The sequence below is a fragment of the Danio aesculapii genome, chromosome 3 (assembly GCF_903798145.1).
Source record: "Danio aesculapii chromosome 3, fDanAes4.1, whole genome shotgun sequence".
Lineage (NCBI taxonomy): Eukaryota > Metazoa > Chordata > Actinopteri > Cypriniformes > Danionidae > Danio > Danio aesculapii.
In genome coordinates this window covers 31,961,216-31,978,457 of record NC_079437.1, presented here as the reverse complement: position 1 = coordinate 31,978,457, position 17,242 = coordinate 31,961,216, and the positions used below count along the sequence as shown (strand labels likewise).

The window sequence follows — 17,242 nt, the reverse complement described above, 5'->3', positions numbered from 1 at the left end:
TAGGAAATTTATTTACTTATTTCGTCTTTCTCTCTGAATGTAATCAATATTGCGATGTACTGTTTGGCATTTCAAAACCCCAACTCTTTATTTGACATTTGTTCTTCTTTTCACGTTTGTATTTTTATAAGCAAATGTTAATAAAAATGTTTTTTTTACTAAAGAATCAGTTAACTGAGCCTTTTAAGACATATTTGAAATATGTAGCTTCTTAAAGAAATGATCAAACCAAAAGCACTTTTATTAGAAAAAAAAAACATGCAAACACAAACAAACTGAAATGGCATTTTAATTTAATGTAAATTCTACAATTATAAAAGAGCTCACAACACTGAGATTGAATGCATATATAAGCACATTTAAATACATGCATTTGACCCTTAAAAGAACTGATAAAATCAAATCCATCTTCATTAAAAAACATGCAAAAGAGAAAACAAATGGCATACTAATCCAATATAAAATGTACAATTATTTAAGATGTTACAACACTGATATTGAACGCATGAGTGAAAGCAAGCAGTGGACAGTGTGCAATCATATGCCTCATTCAGTCAATCAATTACAATTTCATGACAATCAATCAAAATAAGAAATAAAAAAAAATGATACTGAATTTATCCTATGAATTAGGATATTGGCATTATAAAGTGTTCTGAGGTCTTGATGACATTATTGCAATTACATAATAATAACTCTAAAACACAATAACAATGCAAGGACTAGATTGTGCTTAGGCATGATCAGATGACTAGATCATTTCATATAGACATATTGCAAATCATATCATAATTAAAAATAATGTGCAAGATCATTTGAAGCTTTGCACTGACTTCATTCTAATGTGCAATAAAAACAATTAATGCCACATGAACAAAACCGGTGGCGTTTTACAGAAGAATGATTGTGTCACTTGTAAATTCCATCTGCTTAACTAATCCATTATCTCCAAATGAGTACTAATGCTAACGACAGGCCTATAACCAGAGGCATTTGACTTTTGCTTCTCCAAGCATGGCCCAAAAAGTACGCTTCTGGAACTGTGGTGCGGATGAGCTTTTCAAAACTTGACACTCGAGAATAGATACCTGGTCGGTTTTTCTGAGCACAACCAAGTCCAAAACTCACAACTCCTGCTTGAATCCATGTCCCATTGCCAACAGGACAAACTAGAGGCCCTCCAGAGTCCCCCTGAAAGACAGACATGATGTTTTTCAGATGGAAAGTAAGACAGTCAGTGTGCAGTGCTAGATTAGCCACATACCTGACAAGAATCCTTGCCTCCCTCTTTATATCCAGCACAGATCATGTCTGATAGGATGTCAACAGTTGCTGAATCAGACGACAAAATCTGATACATAAACTGGCAGGATGATTGGTCAATAATAGGCACTTCTACTTCCCGTAGAGCTGCGGCTCCAGTGAGGGAAACTATTGAAGGAAAGACAATGTGCAAATAAAGGCAATATATCTTTAGCCCATGTACAAAACAATGTAAATCTATCATAACATGAAAGAATAATAAAATTGTGAGAAGCTTTGTCTAGAGACTGAAAATGTATAATAACCATTTAACTGCCCCACCAACAAATAAAATGTTTGGATTGCATTTGTCGCTATATAACACACTCTATGCATTTTCTTCAACACATCCCATCATTTCTTAAATCTCAACCATCTTGAAAAATCAGAAAATATGAAGAGTAAAACCAATTCATTTAAAAACATAATCAAAATAAAACATTTTTGAACACTAAATCATCTTTATTTTTTGAAGTATGTCATTTTATTTTTATTTCACATTCTCGTTTAACATGCTTTCTTGTTTTGTTTTTTGTTACAGTAAAATCTACATCAAGTGTAGTAGTGCAACAGGATTATGTTTGATTAATTTTCATTATAAACCAACAACGCTGTGTCATTCTTTAAATGACTTTAACAGTCATTATTTAAAACAAGTCAAAATATGGTAAACCACTTGGTAGAGCAGGCAGTTAAAGGGTTAAAAGACAAAAGGAAACTTTTTTTGTCACTGCAAAACAGTAAAAAAATTAAAAAGTGGTCATATTTATTGCTCTCTGATATATATATGTTGTCATATTTAATTTGCTCTCTGAGAATATTTATATTTATGCATTTGGCACACTTTTATCCACTTAAAAAAACTAATAATGTAAATAAAATCAATAAGCAGTTACAGATGTCTGAACTATAAACAATTTGTGTACATTTTGAAATACGTTTATATTAATATTTCTTTATTTAATTCATGTAAAATGCATTATGTGTGCTATATCACGACTCTGCTCAGTGTTTTACATGCTAAAGTACTTAACAGTCACAAATTGAAAAAAGAAAGAATGAAAGGTTTTGTGGCAAAATTTTGACCATGAGAAAAGTTAAAATTCATGTTTCTGGAAGTTAATTTGGTGAATAATACCTTTAGGATTTGATTTCTTTAATTAAGAAAAGAAAAGTTAACTTTTACACTATTATTAATGAATTCACACCTTTAATCTTAGTGAGCAACATCCTTATATAAATAATGAAGAATAGAAATTTTAAATCAGCATTATAAGAATTTTATTTATAATATACATAACTTATGAAAAATAGTGATTAACTACTTATTAGGATAATTTGATTTGTTTTATATTGCTATTATTTTAGTGATTTAATTTTGCTTTTCATAGTATGATTTATGGTGAATTGTACTGCCACATCGCTGGTGAGACGCTCCTGATAAACGAACAAATGTATATATATATATGAATATTAAACCAAGTATATATATATATATATATATATATATATATATATATATATATATATATATATATATATATATATATATATATATTATGGCTGCACAATATATTGTTTCAGCATTGATATCACAATGTGATCATTCACAATAGTCACATCACGAGCATACATGATGCTGAGTCTGGATTATAAGTCATCATTTGCATGTGTTTTTGATGCCTGTGATTGTATAATGACCTTAAAAGCATTCAGGCATAATAAATTGTACCATTCGTAACTTTAACGATTTAAAGATAAATTTAAATTAATTATTTTTATTTTTATCATTCAGTTACTGTACTTAGATACTGTTATACTCGGGAAACGATAAAACAATTTTATCTTTTTCTTGATCGTAATTATGCATGAAAATACTCACAACACATGCAAATACAGAAATGCACAGCAAATAGCACAGACCACATCGAAAATGTGTTGGGGGACCTCAAAAAATGTATACATTGTTTATTAGATTTTATGGAGATGCTTTCCCACTGCACAATCATCCCAATCAATCTAACATTATAAATTATTTTCAAACAGAGAGAGAAGTTATCCGCTGAAGTTGTATTCATATCGCAATACTGAGTTTTTCCAATATTGTGCAGCCCTAATATATATATATATATATATATATATATATATATATATATATATATATATATATATATAACATTTTAAGGTCAAAATTATTAGCCTCCTTTAGCTAATTTTTTTCCCGATAATATACAGATCAAACAATCATTATACAATAACTTGCCTAATTACCCTAACCTGCCTAGTTACCTAATTAACCTAGTTAAGCCTTTAAATGTCACTTTAAGCTGTAACAAAGTGTCTTGAAAAATGTCTAGTCAAATATTATTTACTGTCATCATGGCAAAGATAAAATAAATCAGTTATTAGAGATGAGTTATTAAAACTTTCATGTTTAGAAGTTTGCTAAAAAAAATCTCACTGTTAAACAGAAATTGAGGAAAAAAATAAACAGGGGGCTAATAATTCAGGGAGGCTAATAATTCTGACTTCAACTGTATATTTATATATATATATAAAACCTTAGGTAAATATGCCATCCACTTCCCTCTTGCAATTCAACTTTCATTTTATTCCCTCTCAATTGCATTCACTACTCACTGCTATTACATATTGTTTGTCATGTGATTATTAATAACATATTATTCACTTCATATCAGAGACTTTTATCCAGAGTGACTTACAAATTATATTACACAAAAACAAAATAGTAATAAATCCAGCCAACACTTCTAAGAAAGCCAGTTATTTTTGTTAGTCTCTCTCAATACACGTACCACCCTCCTGTTTGTGTCCCCAGCCTGTCACGTAGCACAAGGTCCCACTGTTGAACTGGAAACCAGCAAACGGCAGACACACGGGCTGAATCCTGTCTGTCCAGGAGACCGGAGAGCGCAGCTGCACCAACGCTACATCTCTGCCGCCCTGAGGGTCTGAGTATCCTTCAGGAATGACCACTCGCTGCACGTGACTGACCTTCTCAAACTGGTTATAGCCATTGAGCAGATGACGTCCCATGTACAGAGTGTACGCAGACACTTCTGAGGGGCTGAGGGTAGGAGACAGAGAGCATTAACGTCCGCATAGTCGACACCAGCATTAATAATATGGTAATAACAGTGGACAAGATGCACAAATCAAGCACTTGAGTATATAAAAATGAACAGATTATCTCTCCAGTAAAAGTATTAAGTACTTAAAAGCCAAAGTACTTGTTTATATACTTTTATGTATTAAAAATAAAACATAATTATTGATTAATGTTTATTAATTTTACATTGTACGCTTTTATTCATTGTACGCTTTTTTCCCATACCTGCCACACACTAATAACAATACTAATGATAAGCAGTATAAGAAGGATAATCCAGGTCAAAATACAAATCTACAGATAAGTACATATCAAAACGTAATAAACACTAAATGTGTGCAGACAAATATAAACACAATTTACAAAAGGATATATTTGAACAACTAAAATAAAAAGCATTGTTAATCTAAACTACATTATTTTGTGCTACAGCATCGGGAAGTTTGTTTGTGTGTGTTTAACACCACGCTAGCTTCTAAAGGTATGTTAATGGTAAGAAAACGTGTTCTGTGGTTATATAATATACACTCTAATATTGATTTCTGCCACTTGCTCAAACTACTTATTTAGAATGATCTGAATCAACTTAATCTCGAGGGTTTTTTGGGACAGCTTCATTCTTTTATGTTCAATCCACTTACATTTGTAAAAAACAATGAAGTTAACTCAATCGATTTGCGTTGAGAGAACATGATGTTGTGTGGAATCCTGCATTTTTTACAGTGTATATACTTTAATAATTACATTTGCCCTTTTTATTCAAACTACTTCTTTAATTTGAGCTGAAACAACACAATTGTTTCATGTTCAATACACTTAAATTCATTAGAACTAGTCAACTTAATTCCTTCATGTTGTCCGAAACAAAGCGATTGTGTGGAACCCAGATTTTTTTTCAGTGGAGATTATCAATCCAGTTTAAATATTACGTAAAAGTCAAAGTACAAAAGTACTTGTTTGTGTTCTTTTATGTATTAAAAGTAAAATGTAATTTTTGATGAATGTTTATCCATTTTACAAAGAACATTTATAATTTTACTTCCTAAACGTGCTATACACTGATAACAATGCCACTAATAAGTATGGGATGAGGATAATCCAGGTCAAAATACCAAAATACAAATCTACAGACAAGTATATTTCAAAAAGTAATAAGCACTATAAATGTCTGCTGACTAAAATAAACATCCCATATACGAAATTATAACTTTTAACAAAAAACATTTTAAGAACAATGCTATGCAGCTCCATACTAAACTATTGTGTGCTACAGCATCAGGAAGTTAGCTTGTTTGTGTTTAACGCCATGCCCTAAGGCTTTGTTTTGGGTAAGAAAACATGAACTGCAGTTATATAATATACACTCAAATAATTACATTTGCTGTTTGTTCAAATTACTTATTTAATTTGAGCTGAAACAACTAAATTCTTGAGTTTTTTTGGGAGGACAACTTAATTGGTTTACGTTCAATACACTCAAATTTGTAAAAACTAAGAAGTTAAATTAAGGGCGACACAGTGGCGCAGTGGGTAGCACTGTCACTCACACCAAGGAAGATGCTGGTTCGAACCTCAGCTGGGTCAGTTGCCATTTCTGTGGCATGTTTGCGTGGGTTTCCTCTGGGTAGACATGCGCTATAGGTGAATTGGCTAAGCTAAATTATCTGTAGTGTATGTGTTTGAATGCAAGAGTGTATGGGTGTTTCCCAGAGACGGGTTGCAGCTGGAAGGGCATCCGTTGCGTAAAACATATGCTGGATAAGCTGGCAGTTCATTCCGCTGTGGCGAGGTCAGATGAATAAAGGGACTAAGCCGAAATGCAAATGAATAAATGAATGAATAACTTAAATTAATTCCTTCATGTTGTCCCAACACAAACTGACCCAGCATTTTTACAGTGCATCAGGTTTTTAAAAACTTTTTTTTTTGCCAAAAACCCTAAAACCGAATTTGATTTAACAGTGTTAAAAATCTCTTCAAAACAATGAACTGAATAAAATTGAGTCCTCAATGAATCAAAGCTGAAGTTATCAAATAAAACCTGCTTCATAGTTAAAGTGCATTTACAAAGAGAACATGTAGGAGGATTTTCTCCAAGTATTAAAAACATTGTTTCTAAAACAATAGTCTCTGTTCCCCAGCATCAAGAAGACTCACTTTGACCAGATCAGTTAAATCAGTGAGTTGTTAACTTGTGACCTGCTCTGCCCAAATTAAAAAAAGTTATTCTCAAATGAAGTGGGTATGTCCAAAAGTTTGTTTAAAAACATATTAGCGATGTAAATTTAAAAAGTTTCCTCTAACAAAAATATTCTGATAAAAAAGATACTTCACCACTAGGTAAAACGTACTTAGGAAAGCAATGCGCAGCAGAAAGGACCCAATTTTTAGCAATGATAGATCCACCGCAGACATGTCCATTGGATCCCATCTGAATATCCACTTGCCAAGGCCACGATCCTGGTGACGCTTCAACTCCTCCAACAATGCGTTTCCCTAGCGGAGGCCTGCCGCACACTTACATCAGCAGGTCAGAGGAGATTTAGTGCAAATAAACTGTAGGGATTTTCTTACATGATCACACCTACCCTATAACTTCCCTAGAGTATCATTACATCTTCTCACTGTACTAATAAGAAGCTACACAACAGGAGCAGGAAAAATGAGGCGTACGGGAAAGTGTTGTGGGTAAGGTTACAAAAGAGGAGGAGATTTTTAAGGTTCATCATTCTCCTTTTCACTAATATTCAAATATAATTGATGAACACTGTTTACTTTATTTACATGTTTTACAATTTTGAATTTATTGATTTTGAATTTTGAATGAATTTTGAATTTAATATATTATTTAAATGAACTGTAAAGCTGCAAGGAGGGTGTCAGAAGATTTACAGTCAAAGAAAAAAATTATTCAACGATGATTCCTTTACTAACTTTATTAACTTTTTAAGTTAAGTGGCTGTAAACAAATTATTTGGGCTAAATTTAAACAATTAGGTAAGTTAGTCAACTAATTAAGTTGAACATTACTAAATTAAATTTCTTTTATTCAACAAATTGCTTGCAACAATTTTGCAGACATCTTCTTTTAGATAACAAGATATCAAGATAGATAGATAGATAGATGTTCTACCAAGATCTTATGCATTAATATTATTTATTATAAACATTAAACTAAATATAACCTACTTTTTTAACAGTGATTGGCAGTTCACAGGTAAAATATTTGATGTCATGAAAATGTAAATAATTTTGGATTTTAATACAAGTGTTCCAAATCTATATGTAATGTTATTTTTCGCATTTATATTTATAATTAATTATTTAAATTTAAAAAAGCAGTGAATGAACTGATTTTGAAATATTATTAATATGAACTGAGGAAAATGAGTCATGCAGGATGGACAATTCTCCAATTTTATGGTCAAGTGATAAATGACAGTAAATAATGTAGGTGCAGTAAAACAGAAAACTCACATAGTCTACAGTTTATCTTTAAATATTTAAAACTATATATATTTAGTCGCGGTATTTCAGTGTTTAAAATATGTAAATATCTTAAGCTCATTGTTGACATATTTCAGTCGAAATATCAAATTGAAAGAACATTGCAAATCTGTAACTGACCCATAAGATTAAAATAATTACCTTGTGCCAGACACGTTGACAATCCTGTACATTTTAAGACAAGAGGAAAGTCAAATTAGGAATTTAATCAATGATGAATCAAACATCAAGTTTTAACCATCAATGCAATTAACCTGTCGCCATCAAGAAGAGCAGCAGTAGACATGAATCAGTCATTGTGTTCAGTCCGAATATCTGTAAATAATCACCTTCACGTTTTAAAGAAGAAACTATTAATTGTTCTTGGTAATTCAACCAAAATTCAACTTACCTGTAATGTCAAAGATGCTATAATTCAAGAATATTCCGTCTACTCGAACAATAAAAGTCAGCGAGCTCCGTTTACTTTTAAGCACAAGAAAACCATTTGAACCCAAATCTCCGAAGACCGACTGCGCCAAGATTTGTGATGCTACATATTCGTATCTCTCCAAGTTTACCTTTCCGTCCGTTTTGATTAATAAACACGATATAATTTCAACAGAGGAATTGATCACCGAGCTAAAGCACAGAAATGTTCATTAAGCAGAGAATATATGAAAGTACCTGTACCTGTTCCCAATGTCCAATCACGACGCGCGCTCCCAATCTCCTCCTCCTAAATAATGAGCCCGTTGTTCTCCGGACAAAGATTCTCAAACCGGGGGAGAGCTAAACTCCGGCTGTACTTATCAGTTAGACTAGGGTTATTTTTAGGATTAACGCAAACAATATTCAATTTAAGAGATATTAATATTTTACACAATTAATAAGTATTGTGCTCCACACATCAATTACTAAAATAATCAATAGGTCTATTAAAACAAGTTCTAAACATTTTGTCAGAATCATTATAGAATTTAAAACAAATAATTTGGGTTTTAACAAAGTAAACAAAATTATATTTTACTTACAGCAAACTACCATTTTCACCATTGTTTTTTCAAAGCACCTATGTTTTAAACTTCATACTTATAGCAAAACTGTCTCTAAAATACTCAAAAGCCCTATTAGATCTTATCAGTTCCTCAGTATTGGTTACCAAGTTATTGTTGCTTAAGCTGAAGGGCCATTCTTTTTCCATTTGACCCTCTTAATCTTATGTATATATTCTCACTAGTGTATATAGGGATCGGCTTTCAGCTAAAAGCCAGACAGGTGCTGCATGTGCAATAGGTAATTCTGTACTGCCTAATGAATAATTCAGCAAAATGTTTCTTGACTTGCAACTTTTTCTTTTTAACATTGTCACATGGACACGACGGAAGGTTTGGTCTAAATATTAAACTACTTTGAGGCCAATTCAAACTGCTCAGACAAATGCCAACACCAACAAACAAGTGGCCCATTGGATGTAGAATGTAATTGAAAAGATATTGTCCACAACTGCCACACACAATAAATACAGTAATTAATTAATACTTCCTATGGCTAAAAAGTAGTTTTATGTAAAGTTTTATGCCAGTTTGTTGGAAAATCATAATCACACTGCTCAGACGTTCCACAATTGAATAGGTTTAGTTTAGTAAAAATAAATTAACCAATGGCAAAAGACGGTGACAAAGATTACACTCTGATCCAGCAAAATCTGACAGACTTGTTTGTTGTCGTTGGTCGGTGCAGTGAAATGGCCTTTACAAAACAAGGATAACAAAAGTACCACAATGATAAAACAAAGACAATGAACAAAGTTGTGAATATTACTATTCATTTATTTATAAAAAATAACAGACTCAATACAATGCGAATGTACAATAGTAGACATTTTCCTCTTGGAGAAAGTATTTCTACATGACATTTAGGTGTGAAAAACATCAGGGGTGAAGTGGTAGTCGTACTCTCCTCTTTACCGTTCATATTCCTTATTTTTTGGAGAACTTGGCCTGCTTGTGTTTTGGAGGTGCCCATTTCAAACAATGTGTGTCCACTGTAGAAAGTTAAAAAAGTTAAACGATAAAACTTTGAGCAAAAAAAAGGAGTACAGTTCAGCATTTGTTTGTCAGATGTTACCTGTTATTGGAGGTTTCTTATACTGGGCACTTTTCAGATGTTCCTCTACGAGTTTGGGAGTGACACAGATGACATGCTGACCTTTCCAGTACTTGACCATGTTCAGAGACTGTAGTGTGCTGATGATGTCACTCTGAGTGATGCTCGTCATCTGACTGTGGGTGATTGCATTATGCATTAGTTGGCAATGCTTAACAAAACCTTTAACGATGGTCTAAAATAAACACTCACCAAATGCAAGTAAAAACAGTGTAAGCATGTATACAAAACAAGAAGTGTAAAAAATATATTAAAGGGTCATGAAACCCCCTCTTTCAGGTAAAGTCTACTTCATTTTTTTAAATGCACTTGATCCTCAGGCAGTAAAGAGTTTGAAAGTAGTGTCTATCAGTAGCTATGTTTCCATACAACTACTTTTATGCTCATTTTGAATATGCGCATTAAAAAAAATAAAAAAATAAAATAAATCAGTTGATGAAAACACATTAAGATGAGCATAAGTTTTGAAAATGCGCATAACTGAGTAGGATAAACTTTTTATTCAATAAGAAAAGATGCACATAAACTACGATGGAAACTTTTACCAAACAAATTCCTGTATGCGCATTATAAAAATCAGGTGACTTTGTTATTAAAGATCATGTGATGATAAAAATGTGTGTAAATGGACACCCCAGTAGGTTCAACACCCTGTAAAACTCATGTCATGAGCATCTGTGCTCCGCATCTGATGCCTTCAAACACTACCACTCATTCATTGTGTATCAGCATCGTCTTCTGAGGCGCAAGTCATTTATTAAAAAAGGAAAAGATTCACGCAGCTTCTCTTTACTGTTGATATTTGATGCCATATAATCAGGAAGTGACGATTTTGTTCTCTTTGACTCGCTGGCTGCTTTATTTGCACCTCTTTTATGTGATATTCTAGTTTTGCGCAGAAAGTTAATTCACATCTTTAGATGGAAACATAGCTAGTGTTTGAATGCTGTGTCAATTGGCTGACATTTCAGTACAGACTCATAAAAGTTGGTAATTCTGACAACATTAATGCACCCGCAACCCATCAGGAATGCCTACTGTGCGATCTCAAAGTTTGACTGAATAATTCAGAAGCAGTGTCTTCTAGGACAAGAAAACTGATCAAATTTAAAAGGGATAAAGCTCAAAATTAGCATGTTTAGGTGCTAACATTGTCTTAATTGATGTAAAAGTATTAGATGAGGGATTCATGACCCTTTGATGTCCAGTATGATTTCACTGGTCATGAGTAGGCCCACACAGAATCTGTGTGGACAGATTTCCACAGGTTTTTAGCCCATCATTGAGTCTATTTATTTACTTGTGTAAATGTGTGTAAATTTATATTTATTCAGTTTTTAATTGACTAATATGAAACTGTTTATTTGATTGATCAACAACACAGTTTGTAGTCATATTTTCTGTCTTTTAGTAGATATATTATAGACTTGCTTTGTTTACCAAATAAGTTGATCTAGATGGTTATGCATTGTAACTATTAAATAAAAGCTAAAAACGTATTATATTTTATTTCATATATTACATTTTTAATTACGATACTGCCAAAATAATTCTGCATAAATCCGGCGATTTTTTTACAAAATTCTCAGCAGTAATAGCAAACAACGTCTGCAGATTCTGTCTGGCTCTATGAGCCACTGGAAGATGTGATTATATGTTCGTTTTAGGCCCTGATTGTTCAGGTATATGATTATACTTGAGTGCATGTGACCTTGTGCTTGTAAATTCAGATTGGATGTGTACCTGAGGTCTTTAATGGAAAGCGTCCCTCTGAAGTCCCGCAAAATCTCTAGTAGTACCCATGACCAGTAACTCCTATAACTTAACTTTCCCAAGTCTGACAAAGGCTTTTCTGGAGACCCCACTGTACTCTCCAGCTTAGACAACTCATAACCTGAGAAAAATCATGACACAAGAAACGGTTATCTATCCAGAAAAGGCCTTATATCAGATGTAGAGTTGGTGAAAGATGTAAGACTCACTGAATGCAATTAGAAACTTTCCATATCCTCGTCGCTGATAAGGAGGAAGGGTGAGAATACAAGCAACATTGTTCCCATCTGGAGACTCTTTCTCCTGTTCATGGAAAATACCGTTAGAGCTTATTCATTTAGGCCCACTACAGTTATACAATATACAACGTCAAAAACAAATTGAAGATAGAGTTTACCTTAGAGAAGTAACCCACAATATGCGCTCCCTGTTTGTTGACTTCAGTGAGGATGTAGAAGATGAATGGCTCAACATCAAAGTAAAGTGTTTTGTGATCCAGAAAAAGCTTTGCCAGGAGGCAGAGATTCTGACAGTAGATCTACATAGAGAAAGACAATAATTAAACATGAATACGGGTGTAAATAGATCACGTTCCATTTTGCCTTTAATTCTAATTTTTTAGGTTTTTAGGTCATGAACTGATTTTTCTGTTGCACATAATAAAGGTTAACTGCTTGCATAATTTGGCTCACCTTATGGTCCTTCCCATCAACCTCGTATACAGAGATATTATTTTTGCGATAAATCTCTTTGCCTGAAGGCTGGCGCCACTGACACTGTGACTGAAACAGGAGCCATAGAGGAACAAAGACATAGGAAAACAAAAGACAACATACATTTAACAAGAACGTTCACCTTACTCTATTAAGTCAGATGTATTCTAAGACAAAAATCACAGCAAAAAATATTTATGATCAATAAAGACAAAGCACTGATCTAAAAAAAAAAAAAACCCTTGAAATATAGAGTGCTACAGTCCTAAAGCCAGATGTAATCCTAAATTCAGATTGAGCTTTTTTTGGTTAAAGCCCAACATAAAAACAAACTAAATGTGCTTAAATGCTTTAAAGGGCACCTATTTTACCCCCTTTTCAAGATTTAATATAAGTCTTTTGTGTCTCCAGAATGTGTGTGTAAAGCTTCAGCTCAAAACACCCATCCGATTATTTATTACAGTATACCTTTCAGAATATTGGAATTTCTGCTCTGAACACAATGTAGCTGTTTTTATGGCCTGTGGCTTTAATGCTGGTTCTCCCCGTCCACCGTTCCCACGTGCCTGTCAGAGTATGCCTTAATCTCCACCTCTGCTGCATCAGATAAACAGCACAGTGACAGACATGAAGGAAGCAGATCTCACATAACATTTGTGAGAAATACTATAGTAAGAACTTTCCCAATGATTATGGTTATGTTGTGGAGTTAATTCAAGCCTTTCTGCAACGATGAGTCACACAAAAAAAAACAAAGTTCACGCGCACACACATGGCGCGCGCACATTTAAATTTGCACTGTTAATGTGACACAATACACGTTAATATTCACTGCTGTATGGATATCCGTTATGATAATGTACAAAATAAATCTGATTTAACTTCCACAAACTGGGATTGAAGCGTCTTCTTTTATAATTGTACTGACATGCGGCTGTGGTGATGAAGTAAAGACAGTAAAATTGCTGTAATTCTTACAAACATGCACTTGATCACATTTGATGATGATTGATGTCCACAGTGAGCTTTTAATCCCAGTTGCTTTGCGCACATCCTGTCTTGTTAATATGATTATACGCATTACTACTGAGACATGTTAATACGCAGCTGTCAATCAAATCGGTGGGTGGGGAAACCACACTCCTATGTCTTGTTGTGGTGGGCCTCAAAATGGGAGGGATTTGGATCCCATTTTAACATCAGGAAGTTTTGAAAAATGAGACGTATTGTCTTTATATCAACCCCAATATACCTACACAGAGTTCTGTCCAAACAGCTTACAAAAAATTATTTTCATCATAGGTGCCCTTTAAATAATGTATGTGGGAAAGTTTATATGGAAATCAAGAGGATGCAGTAAACATGAAGTTTAATTTTAATATGAACATTGAACTTTCCAACATATTTTAAACACAAATCAAAATAAAAATAACATTTAATAACAGAAATCATTTTTTTTGGAATTGTAACACTGAAGCTGTGTTACTATGTATAAAGTTACTTTTAGCTGTGTTAATTCTGCTGCATCTATTTTAACTGCACATATAACTTCTAAACGCTGTGTTGATAAACATTTCCTGGTCAAACAACTTATTGTCTACAAAAATCCAAACATCCTCTTCTTTTTTTCTTCTAGTGGTTGTAGTTACAGCCACCAATGACTTAAAGTTGTGTTTCATAAATATTTGTTAAAGAATCATAAAGATTTGTTGGTCTTTATACTTCAATAAGTGAACCTGCAGCACCCTATATAAATTGAGACATAGAGCACCCCCTATGGTTCAATAATAGAAGTTACAAAGGATCAACAACAACTGTGATGTGGACTAACCAGATGGTATCTGAAGGTCTTCTCATACTTCATATACTTCAGGCAGTATTCACAGATCCAAAGCTTGGGCTGTTTTCCATAATCCTCAGGGAATGGAGAAAAGTACCACGCATCAATCTCAAAGTTCCCAATCTGGATTTTGTCCACATATTTTACTTTTGTGATCTGGAAATTATGAAATAAAGCATCACAATCAGTAAATAAAAACACACCAAATCAAATAGTTAAGTGGTCCAGTAAGCTGACTGGGTTGTCACTAGCCAATCTGGAGGCTGTGTACACCAGGCAGAAAAAGAGAATTACAAATTCATTTTTAAGTGACACTGCTCATCCCTACACTCAAGAGTTTCAGCTCCTTCCTTCTGGTCACAGGATTTTAGTATCAAGCTGTAGAACTAATGATACAAAAATAGTATCATACCTGCAGCCATTAGACATTTAAATAAGGCATAGAATAAAGCAGAGGTATTTCTGTGACTTGTGAATTGTACTTCTGTGAATTGTTTTAAACATTTATTTGGGGGAGTGGGCACTTGAAGTGATTATTTATTTATTCCTAAATGTTTAATTTTATTTTTTTTGGAAGAGGGTTTTGTATGTTTATGTTTTGTCTTTATGTCCATTTGTTGCTGTCACTAGTAACCTAACCATTGAGATACTGCATTTATTTTTTCAATGATAAGCATGCAAACATTGCTCCTCTTACCGCTTCATGCTCTTTCTCCAAGGCTGCCGTAGTGGGGTCCATCTCTGCATAAGTCTGAAAAAAGAAAAATAAGTTTTATTACACATTAATTACAAATCTGAAGACTTTTAGACTTTTAAAATACGCCATACATATAAATGAATAAATAAGGTAAACATGTATCAGTGACATAATAAATTACAGAACAAGTTAAAGGGTAGTTCATGCAAAACTGAAAATTATTTACTCACCCTTTTGCTTGTTCCAAACCATTAGGAGTTTCTTTTTAAAGAGGAGGTGTAAACCTGTAACCCTTGACTTCCGTAGTGTCTGTCTTTCCTACTATGGAAGTCAATGGTTACTGGTTTTCATCTTATTTCAAAATATCTTCTTTAGTGTTCAGCAGAAAAAAGAAACTCATAAAGGTGTGGAACAACTTGAGGGTAGGTAAATAGTGAGTATAATTTAATTTTTTTGGTGAACTATGCCTAATAATTGCATAATTTAAATTTGCAGTGTCAAAACTAAAGTTACCTTCTGAACGTGGTTGATCTCATCGTGTTTCCTCTTCTGGTTTCGTGTGATCTTCCTCTCTGGCTGGTCCACAAGTTCTCCTCCTCCACCTTCCTCCACACTCTTCCTCACAGCATCTTTCACAGTCTTTGTGAGTGCCAAACGAGCCTTTCCAACCCACTCATCTAAACGTCTATTGACTGTAATTGACAAAACAAACGCATGTACTCAGTAAATCTGCAAGAACTACACAAACCTGTAAAGCCTATAAGACTAGTGATGCAACACTCACATCCAACATAGTGGACATAAAACTCTTCTCTGCCCTCCTGCTCATTCAGTCTGGACTGAATAACCTCTGCTGAATCTGGAGAGAAAAAAAGACAACTTAAAAATTAGGAAAAAGTAATTACATTATAGGGTTGCATAAGCTATTGTTTACATTATGCATTTCTCACTCCGCACATGCCTTATAACAACACGCTGTTAGTAATATATAAATGTATCGTAAAGTGTCAAGATAAATGTTTCTGAAACTTATTTTTAATAAGCTTTTCCCAAACAAGCTTACGCCATGTTTTGTCCGTGCGCTGACACAGATACGTCTCCCCAATCTCTACCGACACCTCCTGCTCTCTGCCGCCGCCAAGCGACACTCCATCCGAGGAGCGCGGAGTACTAGAGCCCGTGGCTTCTCGTTCTCGATCCACGGCCTCCATCTCGTCCTCTTCCCCGCCGCTGCCGTTTGATGAACATGTTGCTCGAGTTCCCGTTTCCAATCTTCCCCGGTCCGTTCCAGCGTGACCAGAGTCTATTTCAACGTCCATTCGCTCTTCTGAACCGCAGTTATCATATGAATTGTTCATGTTCGGGTGTCGACTGTTGGACATTGACATAGCTGCGCCAGACATCTTTGTCCATTTGAAAACACATTGCGCACCGCGTTAACTCGCGCATGCGCAGTGTGATTTTGGACGTGGATGGGTTTGTGTACATGGTATGCCTATGTGTACGTAATGCGCTGTTTTTTTTAATGCAGCTCTAACTACAGTTGTAACCCTTGGTCAGAGATACCCAAACTAAGGCCCGCGGGCCAAAATTGGCCCATGGTAACCTTTGATTTGGCCTGCCATCCCATCTGAGAGGAGAGGGAAAATTTGGGCGAGGGTTGGGGTTATAGCCTTTTAATACACATTGTCATTTCTAATTTAACAAAATTTCATTTGTTTTATTTTTGTTTTATTTTTAAGCTACAAAAAAAGAAACTCAGTATTTCAATTAACTGCAGTAAATGAATCCATTTAAAATAAATAAATAAATAATGAACATACTGTTGCTCAATGGATAGACCACAATTCAGAAGTCCTCAGTAAACAAATCAAGGCAAAGGCAGGTGCAGCTTGACTCGTGTATTCAGCATTAAACTTAAATGGAATTCTTATGTTTTATTATAATAGGTTCGTTATAAAATATAAAAGTACTCATAAAATGCATTAGTTTATATGATTAAAGTAATGTTTTCTATTTATTTTGTAGTGAATGAGAAAATCACCATGGTAATATTGTAATACAGTTTGATTCATTTACCTTCGACCACGGCCCTCAGTCAAGTTTGGTTTTTAGCCCTTCATAACAAAAAG

The 17,242-nt window shown here is 34.0% G+C and overlaps 2 protein-coding genes across 2 annotated transcripts; both read right to left on the bottom strand.

Moving 5' to 3' along the window:
- Window positions 1-399: 399 nt before the first annotated feature.
- On the bottom strand, window positions 400-8,554 carry si:dkey-16l2.17 (serine protease 33). The gene is made up of 7 exons (XM_056451374.1): window positions 8,331-8,554; window positions 8,194-8,254; window positions 8,081-8,104; window positions 6,784-6,949; window positions 4,119-4,390; window positions 1,265-1,431; window positions 400-1,191 (listed from the first exon to the last, which is right to left on the bottom strand). Exons 2-7 carry the CDS (start codon window positions 8,234-8,236, stop codon window positions 943-945), a joined length of 921 nt encoding a protein of 306 aa, XP_056307349.1. The 5' UTR covers window positions 8,237-8,254; window positions 8,331-8,554; the 3' UTR covers window positions 400-942.
- Window positions 8,555-9,729: 1,175 nt separating this feature from the next.
- kat8 (K(lysine) acetyltransferase 8) lies at window positions 9,730-16,551 on the bottom strand. Its single transcript, XM_056453718.1, has 11 exons — window positions 16,174-16,551; window positions 15,895-15,969; window positions 15,624-15,802; window positions 15,111-15,164; window positions 14,405-14,569; window positions 12,553-12,642; window positions 12,258-12,398; window positions 12,070-12,163; window positions 11,831-11,981; window positions 10,049-10,203; window positions 9,730-9,965 (listed from the first exon to the last, which is right to left on the bottom strand). Exons 1-11 carry the CDS (start codon window positions 16,511-16,513, stop codon window positions 9,901-9,903), a joined length of 1,509 nt encoding a protein of 502 aa, XP_056309693.1. The 5' UTR covers window positions 16,514-16,551; the 3' UTR covers window positions 9,730-9,900.
- Window positions 16,552-17,242: the final 691 nt, after the last annotated feature.